Source organism: Drosophila elegans, unplaced genomic scaffold (assembly GCF_018152505.1).
Source record: "Drosophila elegans isolate 14027-0461.03 unplaced genomic scaffold, ASM1815250v1 contig_149, whole genome shotgun sequence".
NCBI lineage: Eukaryota > Metazoa > Arthropoda > Insecta > Diptera > Drosophilidae > Drosophila > Drosophila elegans.
In genome coordinates, this window is record NW_024545513.1 from 17458996 (window position 1) to 17484532 (window position 25537).

Here is a 25537-nt window from a genome sequence, read left to right on the forward strand (position 1 = left end):
GTATGAATTAAATATGTTGTGATATGGTAAATTGTTTGCTTGATAAATTATACTAGCATTATTATAAAATTTCTTGTGTGAAGATTAAATTAGGTATTTCATATAGTTTTGGCAATTATTATTTACTATAGTTGTGTTTACCAATCGACTCATTTACAGTGTACGCAAATATCGGGCCAGCCTCAAAGGGTGTCTCTCTAGCTCTCAAAAAAAAAAAAGCGAAAAATAGATGAATGTATCTGAAGGGGGTTGCATCATAAATATCTCAACATTAACATTAATTGCACTCGATGTCCTCTTGTGTGGGCCCACACAAGAGGTCCTGCATCCTGAGAAATCGAACAAATGCTTCTCCCCTTTATTTTCCCTTCATATACCGATATATATATAATTCTTTTCTTTTTTTTTTCTCTGTTTTTTGGGATGTTTGGGGTGGCCACAATGGTTTGCAACTTGCTGGTTTGCTTTTTCCGAGTCTGTGTCTCCTGCTGGATTTCAATAATGAAGCGGGGTTGTGGGTGGTGCCGCGTGGGGTTGGTTGGCATTGGCAGTGCGGAATGGCAGCAGAGGAAATCAAAGGTCCGGTGGGTGGGGCAATTTAAGAGGAGGCAGCTGCACCACTTGCCCCAGGGTTGATTGACCCACCCCCGCTGCCTCTGCCACTGTCGCTGCCTTTGCCTCTGCCACTGCCCGAAAAACTAATAAGTTGGCGCATTAATTGGCTTACAAGGCATTCCCCGCATTTTTCGGCCAACGTTGCCCTGACTCCTGACCCAAAAAAAAAAAAAAAACCAAAAAACCAAAAACCGGAAAGAGAACGCCCGGAGTTGGGGGTCTTAAATGGCTCATCAGGTTGCCCTCGAGTCCTTGGATGAGTCACTCTTCCATATATATATATATATATACATATATCCCCTCCCGCACTGATCCTCTTAGCCAATGAATGTGTGAAATGAGGATCTTTTGTGCCAATTTAAGGCTCTTAAATCTGTCACAAAATATCCTGGCGAATTTCTAAGGAGCTGGGAAAATTAAATTTGTTCTGGGCTACAAGGATAATTCAATTTATGTAAGCCGCTGCCTTTTTTCCATATTTTCTTTTGCACAATTTGCTGAACGGGAAACCGCGACAGGAAGCACCGACAAAAAATGAAAGGAAATAATAAGGACCTTGACTTGAGTGACTTTTTTCGGGGGTGGCCATGAAGTAGTGCACTCAATCATTTATCAAACCCGCGTCCAAATTCAAATTAAAGCGCAATTGCAGTCTGTTTTTTTTTTCTTTTTTGCCTTGTAGAGGATCCTGTCATTAACAATGGGCCCTGACAAGTGAGTAACAACAACAGGGTCCACCCTAACCACCCCAAAACGCCGTTATCCTACGCCTCATTTGAGTGACATATGCGTTTTAGCATCCCCCTGCCGTCCCTTCGTCCTTCGTCCTTCCGCTCTTCAGCTTTTTTTAATGAGTTCAACGTGTGTTTTTGTTGGCCCAGAACATACAGTGGAGGTAGAATAAATAAATAAATATTATTAAAGTGTTTTCAAATATAATAAAAGGTCATTTACACGTTAAAGTTAATTTACTATATGTGTTAATTACTATATGTGCATTTGAAAAGGATTTATAATTTTTGTTTATTTAATATATGGGTATTTAATATGCCTACCTACAATTTGTATTTATAAATTCAGTTTGTACTTATTATTTTTAATTTTTTCTAAACTGATTCTAAATGACTTTCATTATTTTTCTACATAAGAGTCTAACTGTTGCTATACATTTATCCGCTGCTGTTAGAGCACCCACCGCAGGTCCTTTGTTGATGTTTTGGGCTCTTAGCTTTCTTTCTTTCTTTATGCTTTTTTTTTTGTGCTGATGCCCGGTTTCGGTTTTATTTTTTAATATTTGCGGTTGTCGCTGTTGTTAAGCCATCGAGGCATCAACTTGAGTTCAATTAAAATCCACATCAAACAATGGCCAGGCACGTAGAAACTACTTCAGGAATCGTCCGACAATCGGGGGTTGTTGAGCGAGATATATATACGCATACAATTATATATAGACATCCAGGACTCGTGTCCTGGCTTAAGTCCCATTTTTTGCCCCCTTTCTTTCGGCGAGAAGAACACGTGTCCACGCAAAACTTGTTGCCCTACAAGTCGTTGCTTTTCGCTTTTCGGTTTTCGCTTTTCGGTTTTGGGTGTTTGGGTTTTCGGTATTTGGTCCTTTTATTCCCGGACTCATTTATCCATATGACGCGATTCGCACGCGATGCCCGAAAAGTGTTTGCCCTTAAGTTCAAAATCATGTCCTTTTGCAATGCCCTCGAAAATCGGGCATCGGAAAGCTCCGCCGCCTTGGAAATCCCCGTGCGTGCTGATTAACCCAATAACCCATCCACATGTGGGTGGTTGCTTTTGGGTGGTGCACATGCGGTTATTGCGGCCTGCGTCAGGGTTAAGCCTACGTAATATTAAAGTGATTGCTGTGTGGGGTGAGTGGGGGGGGGGGGTTAAGTTAAGTGAAGTTCAGATCGCGAAAGATTTGATTTTGATAAGGAAGAACACAAGTGGGGGAAAGGAAAAGCATGTCTTTGAAGTGCGGAAAAATGAACAAAGCGAAGTGGCGGGGGAACAAGGAAGAGTCAACTTAAAACGCAATATTCCGAACAGTAGAAAGTATATTAATCAACGTTAATTATAAGTATTAAGGCATTTTGAGGAACATGTTATTATGAATAATATTTTCAGTAATGTCAATGGCCTTTATTTTAAAATTAAAATGAGCAATTTCTTTTGTTATTACAATTTAGATGTGGTATATAAACAATATATAAATAAAATATGTATGATAATGGTTATAAATTAGTTAAGTTTATATAATATAATAAATCTTAAATTATCAACACTTTATGGATAATGCTAATTATTACTTACGGCTACTTGTTTTAATGAATTTATTGATTGTTTTATTTAATGGCATCACAAGTCAGCAAAATATTTTTTTTTAATTCATAATATAATATCCAAATTATAAAATTGGGAAGTTGTTCTTTAAATGCAGCGACAAACTAAAACACATTCGATCCAGAGTAAGAAAAACCCTGGAAAATCATCCCATAAAATTAGTAAAACACGCCCGTCGAATGGAAGTAAACAAGATGGTAGCCCTCACATTCTTGGATACCATCAAAGAGCTGCGCAGTGTGATATAATTAAATGGGCATTGGTTACGCCCCCGGCCACGAAGCACCCACTTTCACTATGGCCATACTTTTTGGGCACCACCCAGACCAGCGAAACCTGATGACAATATTATTGTTAAATTGCAAAGCGCACAAATCAAATTAACAACGCGTCCTGCACCGCAGAAAAATGGTTGGCCGATGTCGTTGGCAACCACAGTGGCGCAGGCGAGTCTGCAGGCCATCCCCGAAAAGGCAAAAAGAAAAAGGGCCAAAAGGGATACCCACCCAACCGAATAGATTCCGGATCCCGAAAACAGCCACCCAGTCAAACAGTCAGAAAGAAGAGCTCCCCAACCACCCAGCCCACAAGGCCGTTCCACCCGCCACCCAACCGCCCAGCAACCACCCAACCACCAGCTGTGACCCGACGGCGTTAATGACGCACAAGTGTGACACTTCCCTTGAGGCACAGTGGGTCAACAGTGGGTTAAGTGGTTCTGCAAAAGTATAAAAGTTATACATATTAAAATCAAATACAATACAATTTTAATACACCAACTAACAAAAAATTTAGTGATTTATTAACCTTTAAAAACAAAAAACTATTTCTAGCATTAGAAAATCATAAAAAATATGAAAAAATATTTAAACGATAAAAACAAACGCATAAAACACAAAACGCAAAATGTAAGCTACTAGCCACATAAGTAAAGTTTTTTTTATTGTTTCCTAAGTTTATTAGCCCACTAAAAAATTATTAATGGCATTCAAAAAAATAGGAGACATTTCTTAATATAAATGTTTGAAAGCATTAGAAGTTTTGTTTGGTGCTTAAAAATAAGAAAATATTAATGAATATATGGTAAATTAATAAAAAGTAACTCATCTCACATTTAAGAATTTGTTGCCCACTGTTTCCTTAAATTTTAGAAGAAACCTAGTGTTAATATGGAAAACAGAAGCAGTTTTTAGCTCAGTGTATGACAACAAGAACGGAGAACAACGAACAGCATGAATAAATGAAAGCAGAAAATCAGTTGATTTTAATATGAAATTTCACGCTACCTCTCTCTCTTTTTTATGCTCACCGAAAGAAAAAAAGAAGGGAAAACGCAGTTTAATTGAAAATTATCGCAACATGGTTGTCACGCAATTATTTCACGTTATCACCAAACCGAAAAAAAGCGAAAAGAACGAATCGAAGGGTGGAAACTCTGGTGGGGGCAGCTATTTGCTGAGATATCATTTATAACCCGGGCGTTGCGAATTTTCCAAAACAAGTGCAGAGGGGGAAACCACCACCAGTACCACCAAAAACCACCGAACCACCGAACCACCGTAGGCCACCTGTGTCACACGCACAATGTATCTCTTTTCGGTCAATGATACATTTGTATCTTTTGCCTTGCGTTGCGTTGCCATAGCGTGAAATTTTAATTGCCCAAAAAATCAGAAGACTTTCGCAATCGAAAATTGTAATGTCAGGGGTTCAGAGGGATCAAAGGTCAAGCTGTCGATTGGCATTGGGTCAATTTATATATTTAAGAAAGTAAGAATATCACACATTTATTTCTGTTTTGCTATATGATATGATATATGTTTATACAAAATTAAGATGGGAAATATTTTCCAGCTGTTAATTTTAAAATTTGTTTTATAATTAATATTATATTTATATTTAAGTTGCTTAATATATTTAAAAAATATAAAAGGAAAAAAGTATATAAAAATAGTATTATGGAAGTCTTAAGAACATTCTATAATATTATTTGTTTAGAAACGTAGTACTATCAATGCTTTGGCAGCTGCATTTTGGTAATAAGCACCTACTTTGTTACCTTAAATACTCAACTTAATCCTAATTGCTCTATTAAAATTAAGAAAAGTAGCAGACAACTCAATTGACCAAGTCAGAAACGAGTTGAGGTCTCGGAACAAAAACAGGATCAACCCTAATCCGTGCTGCAGTCAACTAATTGACTTATTGATGGCCTCATTAACCCAGGCCAACCTGTACAGGTCCCGCTCCACGCCAGTACACCCCCGACTATTTCAAAAAAAAAAAAAAAAAAGAAAAATAAACTAAAAAGGGAAACGCTAAACGATGAATAGAACTCAGAACCAGGGGCACATTAATCAATTCCAATCAAACAATGAGCGATTCAGTTGAACTCAAAATGTTTTCCGTAAACAATAAGGATCTGGCCATCAATGAAAGTGAACAGGTTGGGAACTGGCAACTGAGAAACGAGAAATAAAAACCGAGAAACGAGAAATGAGAATCGAGAACTGAGAAACGAGAACTGAGAACTGAGAAATCGCTTAGGACAATGCAGAGGAAATGGTCAGGATCATGGGGTGTGTGTTGTTGGCTCAATCAATGCCAGCCAAACAAGTGTTATGAATGATTTGATGTTTTCATTTGTCCCCGCGTTTTTTTTTATTTGATTTTTTTCTTTTTAGAAAACCAAAACCCCAGCAAACCGCACAAAGGCGAGAGTGAAAAATCCCCGATAATAGTTTGGATTTCACTTTCAGGGCTCTCGGCAGACGAACTGGCACCGTCGACGACCGCAGTCGGTACACAGATATGTGACATGATTTATGAGGATTCAGGGATCCACACTTTTATTTTTTTCCAGCTCCCAAAACTCGCGCTTTGTCCTGACCACGGATTTGTGTAAGAAATGCTGAAAAATGTTTCAATAAACTGTCGCAGGTTCGGCTGCTCAATAGGTGGTCGTTTTTAAAAAGTCTTTATCTCATAACCGGTTGACGAGATTCGAGAATTCAAAGCAATATTAATAACTTAATTGACCACCAGAGGTTATTTAAGCCCTGGAAACCAATTTATACATTCTGTTTTCATATGCAATTTTAATACTAATATGTAAGCAATTATTATTTTATTTCAAATTTTATATCACAGATCTTGTAACATGTTAAATATTGTTTTGTTTATTTCTACACTGTTGGCTTTTATATATAAATCGTAAATATTCTAGTAGTATTTTTCTATTTATAATGATTTTCTGATGTCCTTACAAATGAAATGTATTTTTCTTAACGCATGGGAACCTGTGAGGTTATTTTGTTGTCCATTTCCCTAAGGTCCAGTTTGTATGCTGTAAGATTTCTCCACAATTAGTTATTGCTCGGTCTCCTCCCCTTTTTTATTCCATTTCCCACAGACCTTTTTCCGTGATTTTTTTTGGGGCGTGAATCTTAGGGGGGAAACAAATAACAAACAAGGAACAGACGGTGAAAAGTGGCAAATTTTCAAACAAATTTAATTTCCGGCATTGGGTCAGATAGATTGGCAAACGTCATTTATCATCGTGGGTCGAATCGAAGGAGCAGGTACAGATACAGACAGTTTTACCACAGAATGGGGAGAATTCTCAACTACTTTCTTTTTTATTTTTTTCTAACATTTTTGTATTGATTTGTTTTCCACGTAAATTCAATCATCAAAAGAGTTATTTATTGAACTACAATGTGCATTCGAAATTGATGCACAATAAAATAAATATATGTAGTTTGATATGATTTTTTGGACAACTTCTTTAATTTATATACCATTCAAAAATAGGTCAACCTAAAAAACTCTTTTAAAATTACTGATATTTCATCAAAAGACATTAATCAAATTCTCTTTGAAAAATATAACTAGTTTTGTCCTCGCTTTTAGCCGCCTTTAAATGCTTTTAACTCAAAGTAAAATATTCATCTTAGAGCCATGATCTTTTTGCATAGTTTTCCTAAGTTTTCCTCGAAAACCAAAAAGGCTGCGGCTGTAAAAAAGGATTTTGGAAAACGCAAAAAGAGTGAGAGCGACCGCCGCGTGTGGGAAGCGTGTGTTAATTTCACCCAGGTAAATTGTCCTTGACTCCCGGGCATTGCATAAAATTTGCTAAGCGGTCACAGGTAGTCCTGCCTACGGATGACTTAACCGAATGCAACCCGCAGAAACCTCAGAAGGTTACCGAGAAAGGGAAACATACACAAACACCGTAGAGTTTCTTGTCTTTAGCCTTTTGTATTTATTTTACAGGGTTTTGTAATTGCTGGCAATTTGGTTATTCATCGGAATCGCTGTTGCTGGCTGGCTTGGACGAGGTCCTCGGCTTGCGACCTTTTCGAAGGAGCTTGGAAGTGGCCTGGGCCCTGGGCGAAGGGGGGTGATAGGGAGCCGCCTTGCCCGGGGATGACTCTTCCACGAGGACCTCCTCGCCCTCGCCATCGATGAAGCCCGAGTGTCCCGTCTTGCGCTGCGGTGCCTGGGTTACAATCCTCTTGCCCTCGCCCGTCCAGTAGACGCCCTCGATCTCGCCATCCCGCACTCTGTCGTAGACATCAATGACTTCTTCGGACTCCTGGGCACCGGGTTGCCTGCCCTCCGTCGTCTCCTCAGCCTCCATTTCAGCTGCTGTTTCCGGCTGCTCGGTGTTCCCCGATTTTCCCTCCGAGTCCTGGCCGGAACTCATCCGCACGGTCCGCATTTCGTCGAGCTCCTCATCGGTCAGATCCTCCAATCCCGTGGCCGTCGTGTAGGGTTGCTCCTCGTCGTCCTTGTCCTGGAAATCCTCCTCTCGATTCTCCTGGGTTTCCTGCAGGGCTTCGCGTAGCTCCTTCAGCTGCCTTCCCAAACGCTGGCGAAACTCCTCGTCCTCCTCGGCATTGAAATGTAAGCTGCGATCCTGATCCCCAACCAGCATGGGCAGGAATCTGGGTGGAACAGGACGACCGCCCAATAGATTCAGGCGACCGTGCAGCAGTCTTTCCAGAAGATCCAGGCAACGACTCTTCAACTTAGGAGCCGCCGCCAGGACCTCATCCACAGAGAAGACCTTCTGGTGAAGGGACTTCAATGGGCTCAAAAGGACCAGAGCCCTCGAAACGCCACTCTTGAAAATCGATCGTTGCATTTTTGAAAGGGTTATGGGTTCGTCGTCTTTATTATTATTTAGCTTGTTTTACAGAATTCCCTTTTTTTTTTTTTTTTGTTAAGATTGACACGGTAAAATTTAACTATTGCTTTGTCGGTTTCAACTAAAAATTTTTGTGTGAAAAATTGATTTTTATTTGTTTAAAAACGGAAACTTGTGAGACCAAAAATTGTTGTTTGTTGTTTAGGGTCGGGGTCCGGCCAACGACTGAGGATCTGGGGCCAGGTCCATGCCTATAGACCCCAAAATGCTCTGGCAGCTGACTTTTAATGCAGCACCTACTACTGGAATGCCCAGCCTGCTGTTTTTTTTTCCAAATCTCATAAAACAATTGACTTTCTAACCGTTTCGCAAATAATAAACAAAAAATAGCATAAAATAGGGAGGAAAAAATGGGTATTTTCCGTGGAATAAGCAAAAAAAAAAAAAACAAAAAGGACAGGGGTAAAATAAAAAGGATTTGCTGGGGTTAGAATTCGCGCGAAATTGCATCTTTTATGACGCAGGGTTAGGGTTAGGGTTACGTGCTATATAACCCTAGCCCTAAAAACTGCTACCTGCCACGCCCCCCGCCCCCTGGCTAATTATGTCATTTGGCGTAAGTCAAGGCTGGAAAGTCAATTGCGGAAAATGGGTAAAAATGCCATAAAAATGGTTGGGTAAAAAATCCATAAATGTTTGGAGGGGGTAGAAGAGCTGCAACTGCAACTGAATTTGTCATTCCAAAAACCCACGTCATTAAAAGGGTGTGGAATGTCACAGAGGCACATAGATCATATCGCTACAAAAAAAATTATTGATCTTAGGGAAGGCAAAGAATGGGCATTTGTAAATCAATATCAAATTCATTTATTAATACACCTTTTAGAAAAATCTTTTTGCTACTTTTTATGTTCAATTTATATTCAGTCTAAGAAATATTTTTAAAATTATAATCCATCTGCCTTAATTTCTAGTGTAATCTCCATTTAATACAAATTTGACGAATACTTTAATTTAATTTAGTTAAAATTTATTTATCATCTTAAGATTTTAGTTTATCTTTTAGAGATAGAACGTTACAAAATTATTTTTCGTTCGGTTATTGAAAGGAAACTTAGCAATCCTTTTTCTGCATTCTGCACTCAACAATACATATTTATAATCTGTAATAGCTTAAAACTAAGCGTAATCTCCATTTTAGAGGGCCTCCAACTCCTTGCTGGGCTCATAAAAAATTCGCGCAAATACATTTTTGAGGTACTCGGCGTTCCAACCCGACCTTTAACCCCTGTTCCAACCATTTCCCCGCCAACATGTTGTCGTCAGTGTCCAGGACAATTTGCCTGCAATATTGCGTTGACAGCCACGAGAAATAATAGCCCAACAATTTATACAATTTATGAGTTTGTGTGCCACATCGGCGGCAGGGGATTTTGGGCCATGGCAAGGGTTACCAAAAAAAAATGTGTGTAGCATACTTAAGCGGGCGTCGGTGGGTGGGTGGTGGTGGATCGAATCGAATGTCACATTGTGCAAAAAAAAAATGGCAACAAAAAAAAATAACATACAGAAATCACAGTCGAAAATCATAAATTCGGCATGTCTAATGACAATTTGCAGCTCCACATGAAGGGTAAAATAAAATGTTGAGAGACTGTTTTTATCGTTTTTGATTTTTTGATGTTGCGCCCTTTTATGTGAGCGCATAAAGGTCATTTGTTGTTGTTCGGTCTAAGGTTTTCGGTATTCGGGAATCCGGGTTTTCATAACATGGCGACGCCATGAACCGCAGACCAATTTGGAAATGACGCAGTCCCCTTGCCCAAAATTTTTAAACTCCCCTCAACAAACCTTGTTTTCTTTTATTGAGCAAATTAAGCTGATAATTGTCACTTGTAAGAACAAGGTTTTGTTGTTAGTTATCAACAAATTTGTTCCAAATAAAATATATTTATTTAATAAATATTTTAAATATATTTTTGATACACAGCAGTTAATGTAAATGTATTGAAAACAAGAATGTTAAATACACACATTGTTTATTGTTATAATTAAATGCAACAAGGTAATAATTTAATAATTCATGTGTGAGCATAGAGTACTAAGATAAGTGATTGATTTTGGGTTATTCTTTTATTTAATTATTAAATTTATTTATGCTGTTTTTGAATCTAAAGCTTTGAATTTCAGTTGTTTCTGTGTATTTATTAGTTTTCAGAAATTTATTGATTAAGGAATAAAAGCGCTAAGATATTTTCTAACAAAGCTTATTGACAAATGTGCAAATGTTTCTAATGAAAAATAACAAAATATTGGAAAATGAAAGCGTGTAAATCTCGTTTCAATTAAAATGGGATGATAAGTAATAAAACGTAAGGCTTAAAAATGGCCTAGAATTTATGTATATCCTGGCAGCTGGCGGAGGTCCTTTTGGGACATTTATGAGGCCAACGGCTGGGCGATGCCAGACGCATCCGCAGTATAAATCAAATCCGTCCGAGGATCCCTCAAACACACTGTTGAGATCCCATTGTGGACTGGGATTGGCAGTGGAGATGGATAAATGGAGAAATAGAGAAATAGAGAACTGGAGAACTGTGAACTGGAGATGAGCCATCTACTCGGCCATAACTCATCCGCCGGAGCTGTTGGCCACCGAAAATGAAGCAATCAGCCCTGGGTAATTGTTGTTTGGCATTTGGCCGATGATGTCACCGCACAGGGAGAGCCCGGCATTGTCGTTTCCACTTCCTGGACAGCCCATTGTCTCCTTCGAGACGTTTTACGATTGCTTACTGCTGTTTCTAGCCTCTGTTCTCTGTCCTCTGGCTTCTGAGCTCTGACTTCTGGCCTCTGGCTTCCATCAAATGGCCAACAAAGCCCCCAGTCCGGCAAAGCGAAACCCAAACACCAACCGAAATACGAACCGAGCCCATTGTGGCCAGGGCACTTTGGGCCATTCAGCAGCTCGTGGGTGTTCCGATTTCCCAGCACCCCACTTCTTGGCGCATTTAAGTCCCCGATAAATACGCATTTGATTTGGGTGCCCATCAGGACAGCAGATAATAGAAATCGAATCGAATTGAATTGAATCGGGGTCCAGCTTATTAAATCAACCCTTTTTTGGCCGGAGTCCTTTGTTTACCCAAACTATTAGCTGCAAGCTGACGGGGATTTGCGGCCACTGGCCATTGAAAGTTTGACCCGTGCGGAGGGGGCAGAAAAGGGAGCAACCAGCGAAAACAAAACAAAATTTAGTTACATTCACGAAAATACAAATACCCTTTTTCTTGGAGATTAAGAAAAAAATATGTAAGTACCTCTATACCAAATTATAAATATAAAGTTAAACTGTGATATTTTCTTAAGAATATAATATTATATTTAGGAATTTTTGCATTCATAAACAATAAAGTCTTTTAACTCTGGTCTACAAAAAGTATAAATTGATTGCTTACTTCGTTTATTTAATACATTTTTGCATTCATAAACAATAAAGTCTTTTAACTCTGGTCTACAAAAAGTATAAATTGATTGCTTACTTTATATTTAGTTAATTATTTTTTTACACAAAAAAAAAAGAAAGAAAACAGAACACCCCATAGGCAGTGTATCACTTCAGAGAGTGACATAAAAATAAGCATAAAACTAAATGTGCCACATTGAGGAATGGACGAGAAGTTGGACCCAAGGGGTTAAGGCCGGGTCAGTGTGAGGCGTTTAAGTTGATTTCGTTTTGAATGTTTATTTTATTGCGTGGAAAATGACGCCAACGTGGCCAAGAAATGGTGACTGCTCTCCGGCTCCCTGTTTTGCCCCATTTTGTCCCATTTTGGCCATTCCCATTTTGGCCATGGCTAGGTGGACTTGGCGTGGACTTGGCTCCAGTCGCTTTTATGGCCGACGATTGTATCGCGAATTTCGTACGCAATAAAATTCAAATATACTTGCGATAAAAATCAAATCTTGTTGGACATTCGAGGCCCCATTCCACCGATTTTGCGACCCAATTGGGAGTATCCCATTGCGGCTGTTACGGGTTTCAATTTTCCCTTACTGCCGGCGATTCGGTTTTATTGGGTCTCCATCTGGGCGCAAATAGATTAAATTAACAGCGTATAAGATAATGGGAAAGGAGTCGAATGAGCCAGGAAATCTAGCCACCTGAATTTACTTTATTACTCCAGACACTAAAATGTATTCATAAAATAATATATGTTTTAAAGATATATATCTTCCTATTAATATAATAAAAAAAATTTTAAAATGCAGTTTTTCAATGTTTTATTGTTGACTTTGTTTAGGTTCACTTTGGCTAAATTTATAACCAAAATGTAAAGTTTGTTTTAATAATATATATATAATATAATATATATAGTAATATATGTTTGAATTTCCAAAGAATTTTGTCATTTTGCCGTAATAAAACATTATTATTGAATAAGTCGGTGATCTTTAATTATTTGTGAAATATATATTTCTATTTATAGCCAAATAATGTTACAGTTTTGCCTTTAAAAAGGAATTGAAGATGCCTTCAAATAAAAGACTCATTACATTTCGTTTAATCACAATATTTTAATTTAAAAATTTGTATTTTAGGTACTCAAAAATGTTTCAAACCCTATAAAGGTGTTTTTTCTTGTAAGGTGAAATAGTTGACAAATCAATTTTTTCTGTTTTGGTGACAATTTGAAAAGGACCGACACTGACCGAAAAAATTCCAAGAAAGTGACCAACTGCGGTTAGCGATAGGCCGTCAGTTTCAGTTTCAGGTTGAGTTTCGTTTTGCGCATCGGCATCGGCTTGAGTTCAACTATGACTTGGATTTGGATTTGGAATCGAAGGATACAGATACTAATGAAGTGCTCGCTGGTCCTCCAGTGGTATCCGTATCTGTAACTGAGCCCCCGGGGCGTTGTCGGATGCATTTGGCAAATAAAACACCTACCGACAAGCCAGATACGCCAGATATACGCATATATGTGCAGATATGGAAGGGGGATATGCCCAGCGTGCCGTCCACACAAAAGGACAACCGGCCGACTCGATTGCAACTGCTGGTGCTGATTTTGCTGCTGCCAAGGATGAAAAAGGATGGCCGAACAGTAGGAGCCCAGACCAGACCGAAGCAGACCAGACCAAAACCAGACCAGTCCGTCTCAAGAATTGCAGCTCGGCAGCACTGCAGCTCCGAATCGAGAACTGCAGGGCAATTAGAACATTATCAGGCGGCAATAATCGGCTCGTTTGCACCCAAGTGTCGTCCTGTCGTAATAATAAAAGGACCTCTCTCCATCTCGTGGGGCAGTGGTAAAAACAACAGGACATCAACATCTACATCTCCGTCTGTTTCTGTCTCTGTCTCTGTGCCTGTGCCTGTCCCTGTTCCATATCCATTTCCATTTTCATTTCTGTTTTCCATTTTTCCATTTTCGAAAACGAAAACCTAGATAGGCAGGCGACAATGTCGGCGGCGACAGTCGGGCATCAAAGTCGATTATCACAATTTTCGGGATTTGCCTTAAATCACGCACCAGCAGTCGGAAACAACTTAATTAAAATTCCAGGAATGTAGCGCAACGGCCCTAGTGTCCTTTTTCCAGGCGGTTTTTGTGGTTTCTGATGTGGCCCCTGCTCCTGCTAATCCGTTAAATTAATGATAATGCGCGCAGCGAACTCGTAAATATCGTAGGGTCAGCCTTGTTGACCATTGTCGTGGCTGCTGTCGTGGCTGAAGATTCCGAAAAACCGCCTCATCTAGGCCCTAAATTCCACTCACACATGCGGGGATATTTGGGGGGATTTTCTCTGGGCCAATCCTGGGGATTAGCTTAACTTTTTAAGATATGCGGAGAAAGGCTGACAGCTACATACTACTTGAAGGATAGGAAGCCACTCTAGAAACTTTAAGTTTCGGTTTGACCATTCGATTTATTTTAATAATTTGTTGTTTGATAAGGGGGTACCCCATCAATTTTTTTCGAATATTTGAAGGACTGAACAAATTTTATCTGTGAATGCCATTCGATTGGCAATAATTCAGCGATGTATGACATTCCATCTATTGAGCATTACTTTTGTGCGTTTTGATAGAAAAACTGATTTTTTTGTGATTTTTTGGGTTTTTGAAAACAAAATATTTAAAACATAGGAAAAGATTTCTAAAAGTTTACAAGATCTGGATAATTTTTAACTAATAGATATGGGCAGAGATATTTCTTTCGCCTTGAATATTGACCATTACTTAACCCCCTGAATAGAACTAGAAATGGTTCACACCCAATAGTTTAAAATTCATGTAATAACAGTTTAGTTTCTATCGCAATTTTTTTTAGTGTAAGTAAATATTGTACTTTTATTTTCGGTTGAATCTTCCTGTCTTTCCAGTTGTTTTTCATTGAGTTTCGTCCATGCCAGAACAGTCCGATGTCCTTCGTCCTTCGTCCTTAGTTCTGGAATCCGTGTTGTTTGTGTCCACGTCCAAATCCCTACCCCAACCCGAAATTCAGCTGGTGACGAAGGCAATTTGCATTTGAAGGGGTCGTGTTAGCCACTGGGTGACAGGCATTAAATAATTAACTCGCATTCAACGTTTATTGGGACACGGGAAATGCGGGGAATGGGATTTTCAGGGCTCAGACAACGTCAAGTAATCCCCAAAAGAAAACATTTAACATTCGTAAGTGGCAATTGAATTAAAAACCAATAATATCAACCAAAAGTAACGAGCGGGAAAAGGGCAGGGGATTGTAAACGGAACATGTGTAGAGATATTTATTTAGCAAACATTGTGATAATAACAAGAGCAAAACCAGAAGTACGCAGAAAAAATCATGCTGAGAAAAAAAAGGGGGACAAAAATCACGTATTAAACTGAACTGAAGCATAGGTAACTTCAATATCAACTCAATTATAAAATCTTTGTTGATTTATCTCAATTTTGTGCCTTGAAATATTTATGATATAGGAATTCTAAATTTTTGAAATAAAAAGGGTAGTTTTTTGATAAAAACTAACTTAACTATTTTATAACATATAATACAAAGCTTAAGAGCTTGGTATTAATTTAAATTGAGAAGGATTTATTGAAGATAATTTAAATATTAAATGATTAATATTGCAAAAATGAGACTTAATGATAAAAATCATACAATTTTGGTATTTAAGGCAACTTTAGGCATTGGCCCTTGAAATTTTTCCTCTGTGGATGCAAAAAATGGCGAGGAAAATCTATCAGTCGGGAGAAAAGAGTCCGGCGACAATCGAAATGCGAATGGAAAATCAAAGGTGAAAAGATGTGAAAAGCAAATGGAACGTGCACGGGGAGCATTTAACTACCAGCCCACTTTCCGATTTTCCCCACTTTTCCCCCATTTTCCGCTTTTCCACCTCCACAACTCATGGGTAAGCCGCTGCTGAGGCACACATGACGTATTGGCAGGCGGTCCCTTGCCCCCATTTTTCCGCTTTTCCGCTTTTCCTGCTCGAAGCACCGGGGCACTTGAAAGCCCGGGCATATCTTGATTGTTTGCATGTAAATCTGCACAAAATCCCCAAAGTACCCAAGTACCCGAAGTACCCAAAGGAAGAGACAGAGTCCTCCTGATTTTTCCTTGATGTCCTTGGCGCATCGCATCGCATCCCATCGCATCGCAATCCCTGGCACAATCGAACCGAATGGAGTCCTGGAGGTGAGCCGAGTTACCTGTGCGCTTACTTCAGGTGTTTTATGTGTTCGTCCTTTGTGATTGAGTCAAGTCGCTGCAGGTGTCTTCTTTCAATATTCGTCCCAGAAAAAGAATTCATTCTTATTTAAAACTACTACTTTATTTAAAAAAATAAGTTACAGATTTTTGGGACTAATTTTCTTAATATAAATCTTAATTAAAATACCCTCCTATCCCCGTTAAAAAAAAAAAAAAAAAACAAATTGCTATTGCTTTAATTCGCTATACTAAAAATTCCTATATTGGTAATAACAAGGTATAAATTCATTATTATTGTAAAATAATATGTAAGGTTATGTATAATTTGACAATATGTTGTGGAATTTTAAAGTTCTTTTATAAGCAAATATAATAAAACTTTTTATATATGAACCCCAATGCATAAGCTGAAATAAGCACAAATAATATTTGAATAGCATTTTCTTAAAATAATAAAATAAATTAATAAAAGCTGAATAATAATTTAAATAAATAATTTATATCAATAAGAAGAACATGATCTGTAATTAAGAGATCGTTTTGCTTAGTAATAATAATAAAAGTAATGCACCAGCTAAAACATGAAGAGAATTTGTAAGTAAGTCGATTATAAAGTTAGATACATTTTCAAAATATTAAAGCTAAATATGAACTGAAACTAAATAAACTGATGTACCAATTGTAATGATAAAAAGTATTTTGTATTTTTACACCTTTACACAGTTTTAGCTATCATAAAGGTCCTTACAACCGAATCCTTTAGGACTTTCTGTGTGCACCCTTCTTTTTTTTCCCACATTGCGTGGCCAATTTTCCGATTTTCTACGATTTTCTGCTGCTCGTTTTGCCCTGTTCTTCAGGCAGTGCTTCCTCTGTTGCCCATTTTCCATTTCCCTGCACATTTTCCTATTTTTTTTTTGTCGAGCAACTACCTTTGTGGCAGCCACGCCCACTGCATTTATTGGAATTTCACAATAAACAAGCGTTGGAGGTGCAGAGTGCAGAAAAAAAGGATGCGACACTCGTAGGCCAAAGCCAAACCATGGCATTTGTACAAGTTTTTGGTTTGGCTGGGTTCACTTTTTTCCTTAACCCGTTTTGGTTTCTGTTTTTTTTTTTTTGTTGTTTTTTTTTTATGCAACAGCAGCAAGAGCAGCCCCTAAGGTCCTTTTTTTTGTTGTTTTCTGCGAAGGATGTAATTAAAAAAGGGCCAGAGCAACAGCATGGTGATGCGGGATTAAAAAAATGGAGCTCTGGAGCTTGTAAACTTTGCAGCACACTCGAAGTTGCGACAACAGTCGCCAGTCCCCACCCCTTTGTGTTTTCTAGACCCCCTTTTTAAGACCCCTTTTTTTTACCATCACTACCGCCCCCCCCCTTTTTTTAACCCCCATTGGGGTGGCCAAATCGATGAGCTGCTCTAACGATATCCATAGCTCAAAGCCAAATCTCGGCACAAACAGGATATACATATGGCTCGGCAGTCAAAGTCAATCCTTGCAGTTTCGAATCCCCCAGCCAGGATTCACACCCACCCACCCATGTTGTCGATGTGGATCCATCCTCCATCCTCCATTCGCATCCGGTGCGACTTGGGTTTTGTAGTCAAGTCAGCTCCTGTTTTCCCTTTTGGGCACCTCACTCGCCGGATTTGTGTTTTTTGCTCGCCTTTGTTTCTTATCGAGAGTCTCCTTTTTTTTTTTTTTTTAGCGGCCATTCTGCCCTGTGATATTGAGCCGGCCGGCACTCAAAGCGAAGCCAGTGAGCCGGGGCTTTTCCCGGCCCCATCCCTGATCTGATTTTGCAGCAATTTTGGCCCAGTTGCCGCCTTGACGTATTCGGTTTTAGTGTGATTTGTATGGATGAAAGGAGCGATGTGAAAGAGCTCGGGAAAAATCAGGAAAAGCGGGGCTGCTCGCATTGCGATTTCATGCTCAAAAGCGGACTGGCCATCAAACGGAGCTGAAAGTGAAACGCTTGGTCCACGTTTCCTCCATTTTCCCACCAATTCCAATCCCCAATGCCAATCCCATTCGCTATAGCAATCGCAATCCCAATGCCCGACTCGGATTCAGTTTTTGAATGGCCAGCAACAGGAGATGGACTCCTTATTTGAAGACAATAAAAAGGGGAATAGAAATGCCTGGGAAAGGAATGCTGTATCTGCATTCTTGGGGTAAATATTATTTCAACAGCGATCTAAGAAGAGGGTCGGTTAATAAAAGTGACATTCAAATGCTTACAAAACTACAATGATAAAACTAATTAGTATCAGTAATTTTTATTTAAGTTTGTTGTATCACAGATTTTTTTATTGAGGCTTGGAAAATCAACATATATATTTGGCTTTATTGGCAAATGCTAAATGATGTTTAAATATGATTTTTATACAATTGTTTAACGCGCCAATGTTTTTTTTTTATGTCTTACAAGAAATTATGTTTTAGATGCTTTGAATATTAAATAATGGTTATGGTAAAGCCATAACTGGTTATATTTATTACCTTTTTTTATTTTTACTAAATTATTTCATTATAATTTTTGTTGCAAAAATAAACCTTTCTGAACAACTCAAATGCTTTAATTTTAATAAAAAAAAAGCCAGCTGCGACTCTGACCCTTGGCATTTGATTGCTTGCCTCTGGATTTCCTACTCGCTTGCCTGAAGAAACCCCTTGTTTTTCCCTCAGCATTTTCCATTTCCACCTTCATCTCAGAATTGCGTCGTTTTTTCTTCCGCTCCCAATCGACCAGTGTGTGCATTTCCCAGGGAAATGCAACATTCGTTGCTGCTGTTGCTGCTGTTGCTGTGCCGACGATGTTGCTGCTGTTCAGACAATGTTGCTGCTGTTGTTGCAGTCGCTTCCGTTACATGGCGGCTTATGTGTTGCCGGTTGTCGGTTTCTGGTTGTTGGTTGTTATGATTTTCCTTTTTACCTAGACTTGCGTGTCACCCATTCCCAAATATATCAAGGGTATTTCAGCTTATGTATTTAAGGCAGTTTCAATTGCATTGAAATATGAAAAATAAAAAAGCAGAAATTTGTCACTTGAAATCATTATTTAAATTAAAATATAAAATGGTAATGGGAAAATATAAAATAGTAATTTGATTCGCCACCATTCCAATAATCATACTTTAAATCAAGAATTGTTTTTGCACTCATTTCATTGTGAATATAAAGATGTCACAAGTGAATTCAACAAATTTAATTAGACTTAATGAACAGAATTAGGTTTATATTTCTATCTAAGCTCTATTTCTTAATATTGTATATCGTATTCAATAATAAATAACGTTTGTAGTTTAACTAATTTAAATTTATTTCCTGAGGACCTTTAGGGCACATGCTTTTTTCTGGAAGTGTACTTTGTGATCTAACAGGCGAAAGTATGCCCTATTTATTAAACAATCGACTGCGCTCTGAAGTTTAATGAATCAACCATAATGTAGTGGGTATTTCTGGATCATTTTCGGTTTTTGGAGAGAGGAAAGGGATGCAGGATCCCATTCTACTTATCGAAACGCCCCGAATGTAGGGCGTGGCGGGTCACGAATTGTTTGGCCTTGGGCTTCCGCAGCTCCACCTCGTTGGCCAGCTCCTTGTATTTGTCATTAATGTACTGCAGTCGCGAGCTATTTACCGTGTGACGTCGACTTAGCGGATTGTGGAGGGCGGTGCGTGGGCGTGGCACCACCGGCTGGGGCTCCTCTTTGTCCTGGTCAAAATCCTCGGGACTCGAGGGTGTTTGGCTGCCCTGGAGAAATGGCGCCTTCATGCGTTGCGAATCTGAAAAAAGGATAATTTAAGAAAACTATAACAAAAACTGCAACTAGTTTATGAATTTCCTCCGATTTCTGAATATCTACTAACCATAACACATAGATCGCATAATCTTTTGACTCTGCAGAGCAGTTCGCATCTTGAAAACCCGCAGCATGATGCGAAATCACAAAAACCCTTAAGTTTTTGTAGTACCGGGATTGGGATGGATTCGGTTTCAGTTGATTCCCTATTCGCTTGCTGGAAAGTTCGTGGCGTTACTTTTTCGATTTTTTTTCGGGGGAGTGTAAAAAATGAGTTTGCCAGAAAGTAAAAAGAGCACCGTGAAATGGAATGAAATGAAATGCCTGGCTGTGAGTGGAAAATCAGAGCCTCCTGCCTCAACAAAACAAAAAAAAAAAACAAAAAAAAAAGGCCTGATGGGCATCCATTTCCACTCGCCCCCGCTTTTCCCCATTTCCACGCTTTTTGGTCACCATTTTCCCATTTGCCACCTCCCACCCGCTCTCCGCCCCTTGCATGCATATTTATAGTTCCGCTTGTTGACAAATATCGCGCTCTGTTGACTGACGGAAAATTCATCGGCGGAGCGGGAAAAGTCGGGGAAAAGCGGAAGCTGCACTGATTAGAAACGTAGTGTGGTGTCCTCGCTGAAAAACTTCTGGTGATGGCACAAAAAAATATCTGGGGGAGAAATCCTGGGACCGACATGCCCACACTCTTCGATTACCTATGTATATATTGCATTTTGTTGGGGAACAAGAGTATTTGGCTGTCGAGAACTGCAGGAATTTAGAAAATAAAATGATTGGATGTGGGCTGCACTTTGATTGTTGGGAAATTTTATCACTGGAAAATTAAGTTTACGAATCCAAAAAATATTCACTATATTATTTGAATATTCATTCAATAGGTTGTACAATTTATTTTATTGCAGAATACTTTCATACAGGTACCAAATTACGTAATGAAATTCATCGTTTTAGTGATAGAACATATCAAAACCTTTTTTATGTTTGCTAATTCTAAGGATGCAATAGCTTGCTTATAGGTGACCCAAAAACCGCAATAAAATATAACATCTCTATACATTTGTGATTTAATTTTCGAACAATTTGCTTTAGAATATTGTTATTTATTGATCATTAATTTTTCGATCGATTTGCATGTCAACATTCCGATTTAAATGTGACATACCTCTGCTTTAAGCCTGTTTTAGACTCATTTTCATGATAGTTATCTCCAAGTTTTTGATGATTTGCAGGTTGGTGACCCAAAACAGCTCTTCTGAAGCTCATAGTTTATTTATTAATAATTTGCTGAAAGATATGAAATTCAATTGATAGTAAAATTTTGACCCTTTTTTTAGCATTTGTTTTATTAATAAAATAAATTTACCCAGCATTATTATTCAATCCAGGATTAATATATAGAAAGCCAAGTTATAATAAGCACAAATAGATTTTGGTAACCCCAAACCTTACCTAATTTTCTTTGATAAATACCTATTGTTTGTTCGCATTACAACTATATTACCATTATAAAAAAAGATATTCTTGTGAGTTGTAATAGATAATTGCATTTAACCGAATCGTAGGTTGTACTTGAATGAATAAATATTTTCCCCCAATAAAGGGCATGAATAGTTCACCGGTTTTGGATTGGGTTTCCTGTGAAAATGCACTTGTCATGTGCACTTGCACATCCTGGAGAGTCCTTTATCCGTATCCGTATTCCCCTGCTGCAGCTAAACCAATCCAATGCCATGAATACAAAATGGCTGCATCGATTGGTGAGCTCGAGCCGCATATTTCAGCGATTGAAATATTAATGGGTGGCAATGGATATGAAGAGGATACAAATCCAAATCCGAATCCGAATGCGGATCGGTGGCAGCGCCGGCGCTACACTTGTCTTTGTTCAGCAATTTGTGGCAACAATTGGCACAAAGGGCGGCGGACAATAAAAGCCACCTAAGACTACAGGTTGCACTGGCATGTGTGGATCCGCCTGCGAGTCCGCGTCCAGATTCAGATTTCTGTATTCATCCTACTGTTTCCCATTTTCTGGCTATTAGCATTTGGATAAGCCGCACTTAGGGCTAATATATATGCATATATGGTATGGCCGGCAAAAAGGATTCGGCAGACTGTTCGTCTGGGATAATCCTTCATCGGGCGATCGTGCAGGTCCTTTGTTTGTGTGTGTGCCATTGTGCAACCGACACTTGTTCTCGTTGCCCAGTAAATACACAGAGAGCACAGGCAATACACTGCACAAAAGCACACCCGGCCACAAAGGACATGGCAGGATGCTGAATGCCGAATGCCGAATGCTGAGCTGGATCGATCGATAGCCCTTTGTCCTTTGGCCGAGATCCCTCCGCGATCCACTCAAGATAAATTAGCCCACAAAGTGTGTGTAAGCTTAGCCGGGGGATTAGTTTCGGTTTCGGGGGCTGGAGCAGAGTTCATTTTCCATGGGCTAAGGTTAGGTAGGCGGGCGATCTCAGACGGCGTGTCTTCCGGTTAATAGATGCCTGGAAATGAGGGAATATACTCCTACGCGATGATAAAAATATGTAAACAACAATTTAAAAATAAAGTCTGTATCTTAATTTATTTATTTAGCAATTAAAGTGTGTAAAAACGTAGAAAAGTTTAAACAAAGTTACTCATTATTAGAATAAATAAAGTATGGTTAAACAATAATAATTGATTTTATATATTTAGCACTTAAAAAGTATTACAAATTAAAATTAAATAAAATAACTTGCTTAAGTTTGTTCAAACAAAGTTACTGATTGGCAAGCCGAACATTGTATATAATAAATTATATGCCACTTACAGTAAAGTACTATATATGTCGTATAAGTGCAATTGCATTTTACTTCAACATAATCAATTTTTGTCTTAAAAAAATATATATATTTTTATAATTTTATAATATTTGAATTGGTAAAATATCTTGAGCGTTAAAAAATAATACTTATTTCTAATATAAGTATGTACACTTATTGTTGGTTCTTAGAAAACAATATATTAAAGTGTAGCTAAACATTTATGTATTGTTTACATATTTACTGATATAAACAAACAAATTTTTACTCACTCCAACGATTATGTATTACAGTCTTTTGGTAAAACTGTGTACAATTTCTTTCAAATTTTATCCTTATAAATCTAAATGAATAATATAACTCTGTCTGACTGTCTGACCGACTTTTACTATATACTAAATAATAAAACTATGATATAAATTGTATTTTTAAGCAAAATGTAACAATTGTGCAATAGCACACTTGCAGCACTAAAGAAGTTCATCAAATAAATACAAATAATATATTTCCTTGATCAATATTTCACCGACTTTGTCTGTTTCTTTCCCAATATTGAGCGGGCAGAACGAAATTGTGTACATAAAAAATTACAATACAGAAAAGTTTATTACGAGAAATCCATGAAAATCAATGGAATGCGAGTAATAAACAGAGCCAGCGAGGGCAAACGCAGAGCGAAGGGGATTGCAATTATTAAAATAATGTCCACAGGCCATTGAGTTCATAACGCGAATGAGGCCGCAATAAAATAAATAAATGAAGAGGAACTTGTCCTCAAATGAGGCATGCAAATGTCGCCAGGCAAAATAACAAAGGACATCGACTGCCTGAAAGCTGAACGTTGAACGCTGAACGAGGACGGTGGGCAGGGAAGGGGAGTCGTCAGCTCTATCATGGTCGTCCTGGCCCATCCTGCCCTGAAATTTATTAAAAACAAAGAATATAATGCCGGCGAACGCCGTCGAAAATAACAATATCCAGAGGGGCGGCGACTTTGGATGGTGGATTGGTGGATTGCTCGATTTTCGGCCATTGGCCACAGCTGTTGGCCTGATAGATTAAAGGGCGGCCAGATATTAAATCTGGCTTGTTTTCCCCCCACTTTCACATTCCACAGCCGCGAGGAGATTATTAAAGAAATAAGATAGCCGAAAAAGAAGGGGAGGAAATCTTGCAGTATCTGGCCGTGATTCTTAATTGAGGCAACTGAAGTTCGCGGACAAAATTTTGAAGGGGGGAAATTCACCGGATTTTAGTTATTTTAATTATGTGAGTAAATATTTAAAAATTGTAAGTACTTGAAATAAATCTAAGACAAGTATATATTGCAGGTAATTTAATAAAATAACAATTTTATGATTATTTTTTGAGTTTTATAGCCATTATAAAATATTGTTTTATTTATATTATATATCACATTGCTTACAAAATAATGATTTTAGTCATAATAACTATTTTTTTAGTTCTACTGATCGCTCAACAAATAAGTATTATTGCTGATACAGATTTGTGTTTTATAAATTTAATGTTATTAAGACCTAACTTGATATTGCATCTACACAAATAACATACTTAACGAATATGATATGTTCATATAACTAGATTTCTTACTTCCGGAAAACTCCTACTAAAACCCCACGTGTGTGGACTTTCCCACACAAAACCAAAAAATAAAAATACCATTAAAAATCATTTGACACTTTTGCCAATAAATGTTTTTTTTTTTTAGCCAGGATTATCGCTAAGTAAGTGTGACTGTGACCGGGAGCAGTTTCAGTTTCGGTTTCGGTGTCGGGATCACAATTTGCAGACTGACCCCCGGGCAAGTGCTTAACCCGCTGCCAGCCGAGGGGGTGGAAAAAAAATACGACAAAGGACAAAAAGTTGAGAAGTTCAAGTGTATAATTTCGTAACAATTGGGACAGTTTTAGTGCTTCGCCAGAACGAAAAAGGAGCGAGGAGGTCGGTGTTTGGGTGTTTCGGTGTTTTTGGTGTCGACGGTGGTTGCTCCCGTGTTTCCCTTACAATTTCCACATTGCCCGAACTTAAATGCGGTTTCGTGTTACACATGTGCGTCTAATTAGCGACTGCTTAACGATAACAAGGACAAAGGACAAAGGACGAAGGACGACGGACGACGGGTCGGAGGTCCTGTAACTAATATGCCAGAAAATTAGGGGGAGCGTCCCGTTAACGAGCATGAAATTATTATCGAACTGCGATTAATGGGTCCTTGCAGGATGTGTTATGTTGTTGGGCCAACACTTGTCCTCTCCTCGCATGCGTGAAGCAGGTCCAATCTCCTCGGCAGGATGACAACTCAAGTGCATTCTCCTTGACATTCCTGCCCTTCAACACTTTTCACACGAATTCCGGCGCCACGGCCTCAAGTGCACTTCCGTCTGCAATTCTCCGGAGATTCGAAAAACTCGGACCCATAGCAGCTGTTCGAATTTGCCTATTGCTTACCAACCCCCCACCCCCCCAAGTCTCTATTACTTAGCATAGAATCGTGTGTGGATAGCTCCAGGATTCGGGATTCGGGATTCAGGATTCGGAATTCGGGTCTAGGGATCCAGGCTTAAGCAGCTCGTCAAATCGGATTTGGAGCTTGGGGCGTTAATAATTGGACACCCCGACCGCTCTGATAAGTGAAAAGTTGCCGCTTTCCGTTTGATCCTTTCCCAGAAATACCCTGTAAGGACAAGAGGGGCTTAGACTGTTTCAACACAATCAAAAAGCCAATTTTGTACTATTCTGGAAAGTTTTCTTTAGCTGCTAAACGAAAATAATAATGTGATAAAATAGCAGTATTTAAGAAAAACACCTAAGCTAAATCAAATAAATGACACGATGAATACATTTGGAATTAAGGCTGCGAAATTCGATGAACTGTTAGACATTTATAATAGAATTAATGGAATTAAATCATAACTGTTTATTAAAATTACAAAAATTAAAAAATGTAAATGAAACATTTTCTAGTGAATGCAGCACAAAACGCTTTCAAATTATATGTATATATTTATTTGACTAAAAAACCTATCCTAAGGATAGTTTAATATTTACTTGATATATTAGT

At 38.5% G+C, this 25537-nt stretch overlaps 2 protein-coding genes across 2 annotated transcripts; both read right to left on the reverse strand.

Moving 5' to 3' along the window:
* Window positions 1-7210: 7210 nt before the first annotated feature.
* Window positions 7211-8355, reverse strand: LOC108143909. The gene has a single exon (XM_017268491.2). The coding sequence runs from the start codon at window positions 8117-8119 to the stop codon at window positions 7271-7273; it is 849 nt and encodes a 282-aa protein (XP_017123980.1). The 5' UTR covers window positions 8120-8355; the 3' UTR covers window positions 7211-7270.
* A 10846-nt stretch (window positions 8356-19201) lies between these two features.
* LOC108144014 lies at window positions 19202-19960 on the reverse strand. Its single transcript, XM_017268643.2, has 2 exons — window positions 19707-19960; window positions 19202-19622 (listed from the first exon to the last, which is right to left on the reverse strand). The coding sequence occupies exons 1-2, from the start codon at window positions 19771-19773 to the stop codon at window positions 19345-19347; spliced, it is 345 nt and encodes a 114-aa protein (XP_017124132.1). The 5' UTR covers window positions 19774-19960; the 3' UTR covers window positions 19202-19344.
* Between the last annotated feature and the right edge of the window lie 5577 nt (window positions 19961-25537).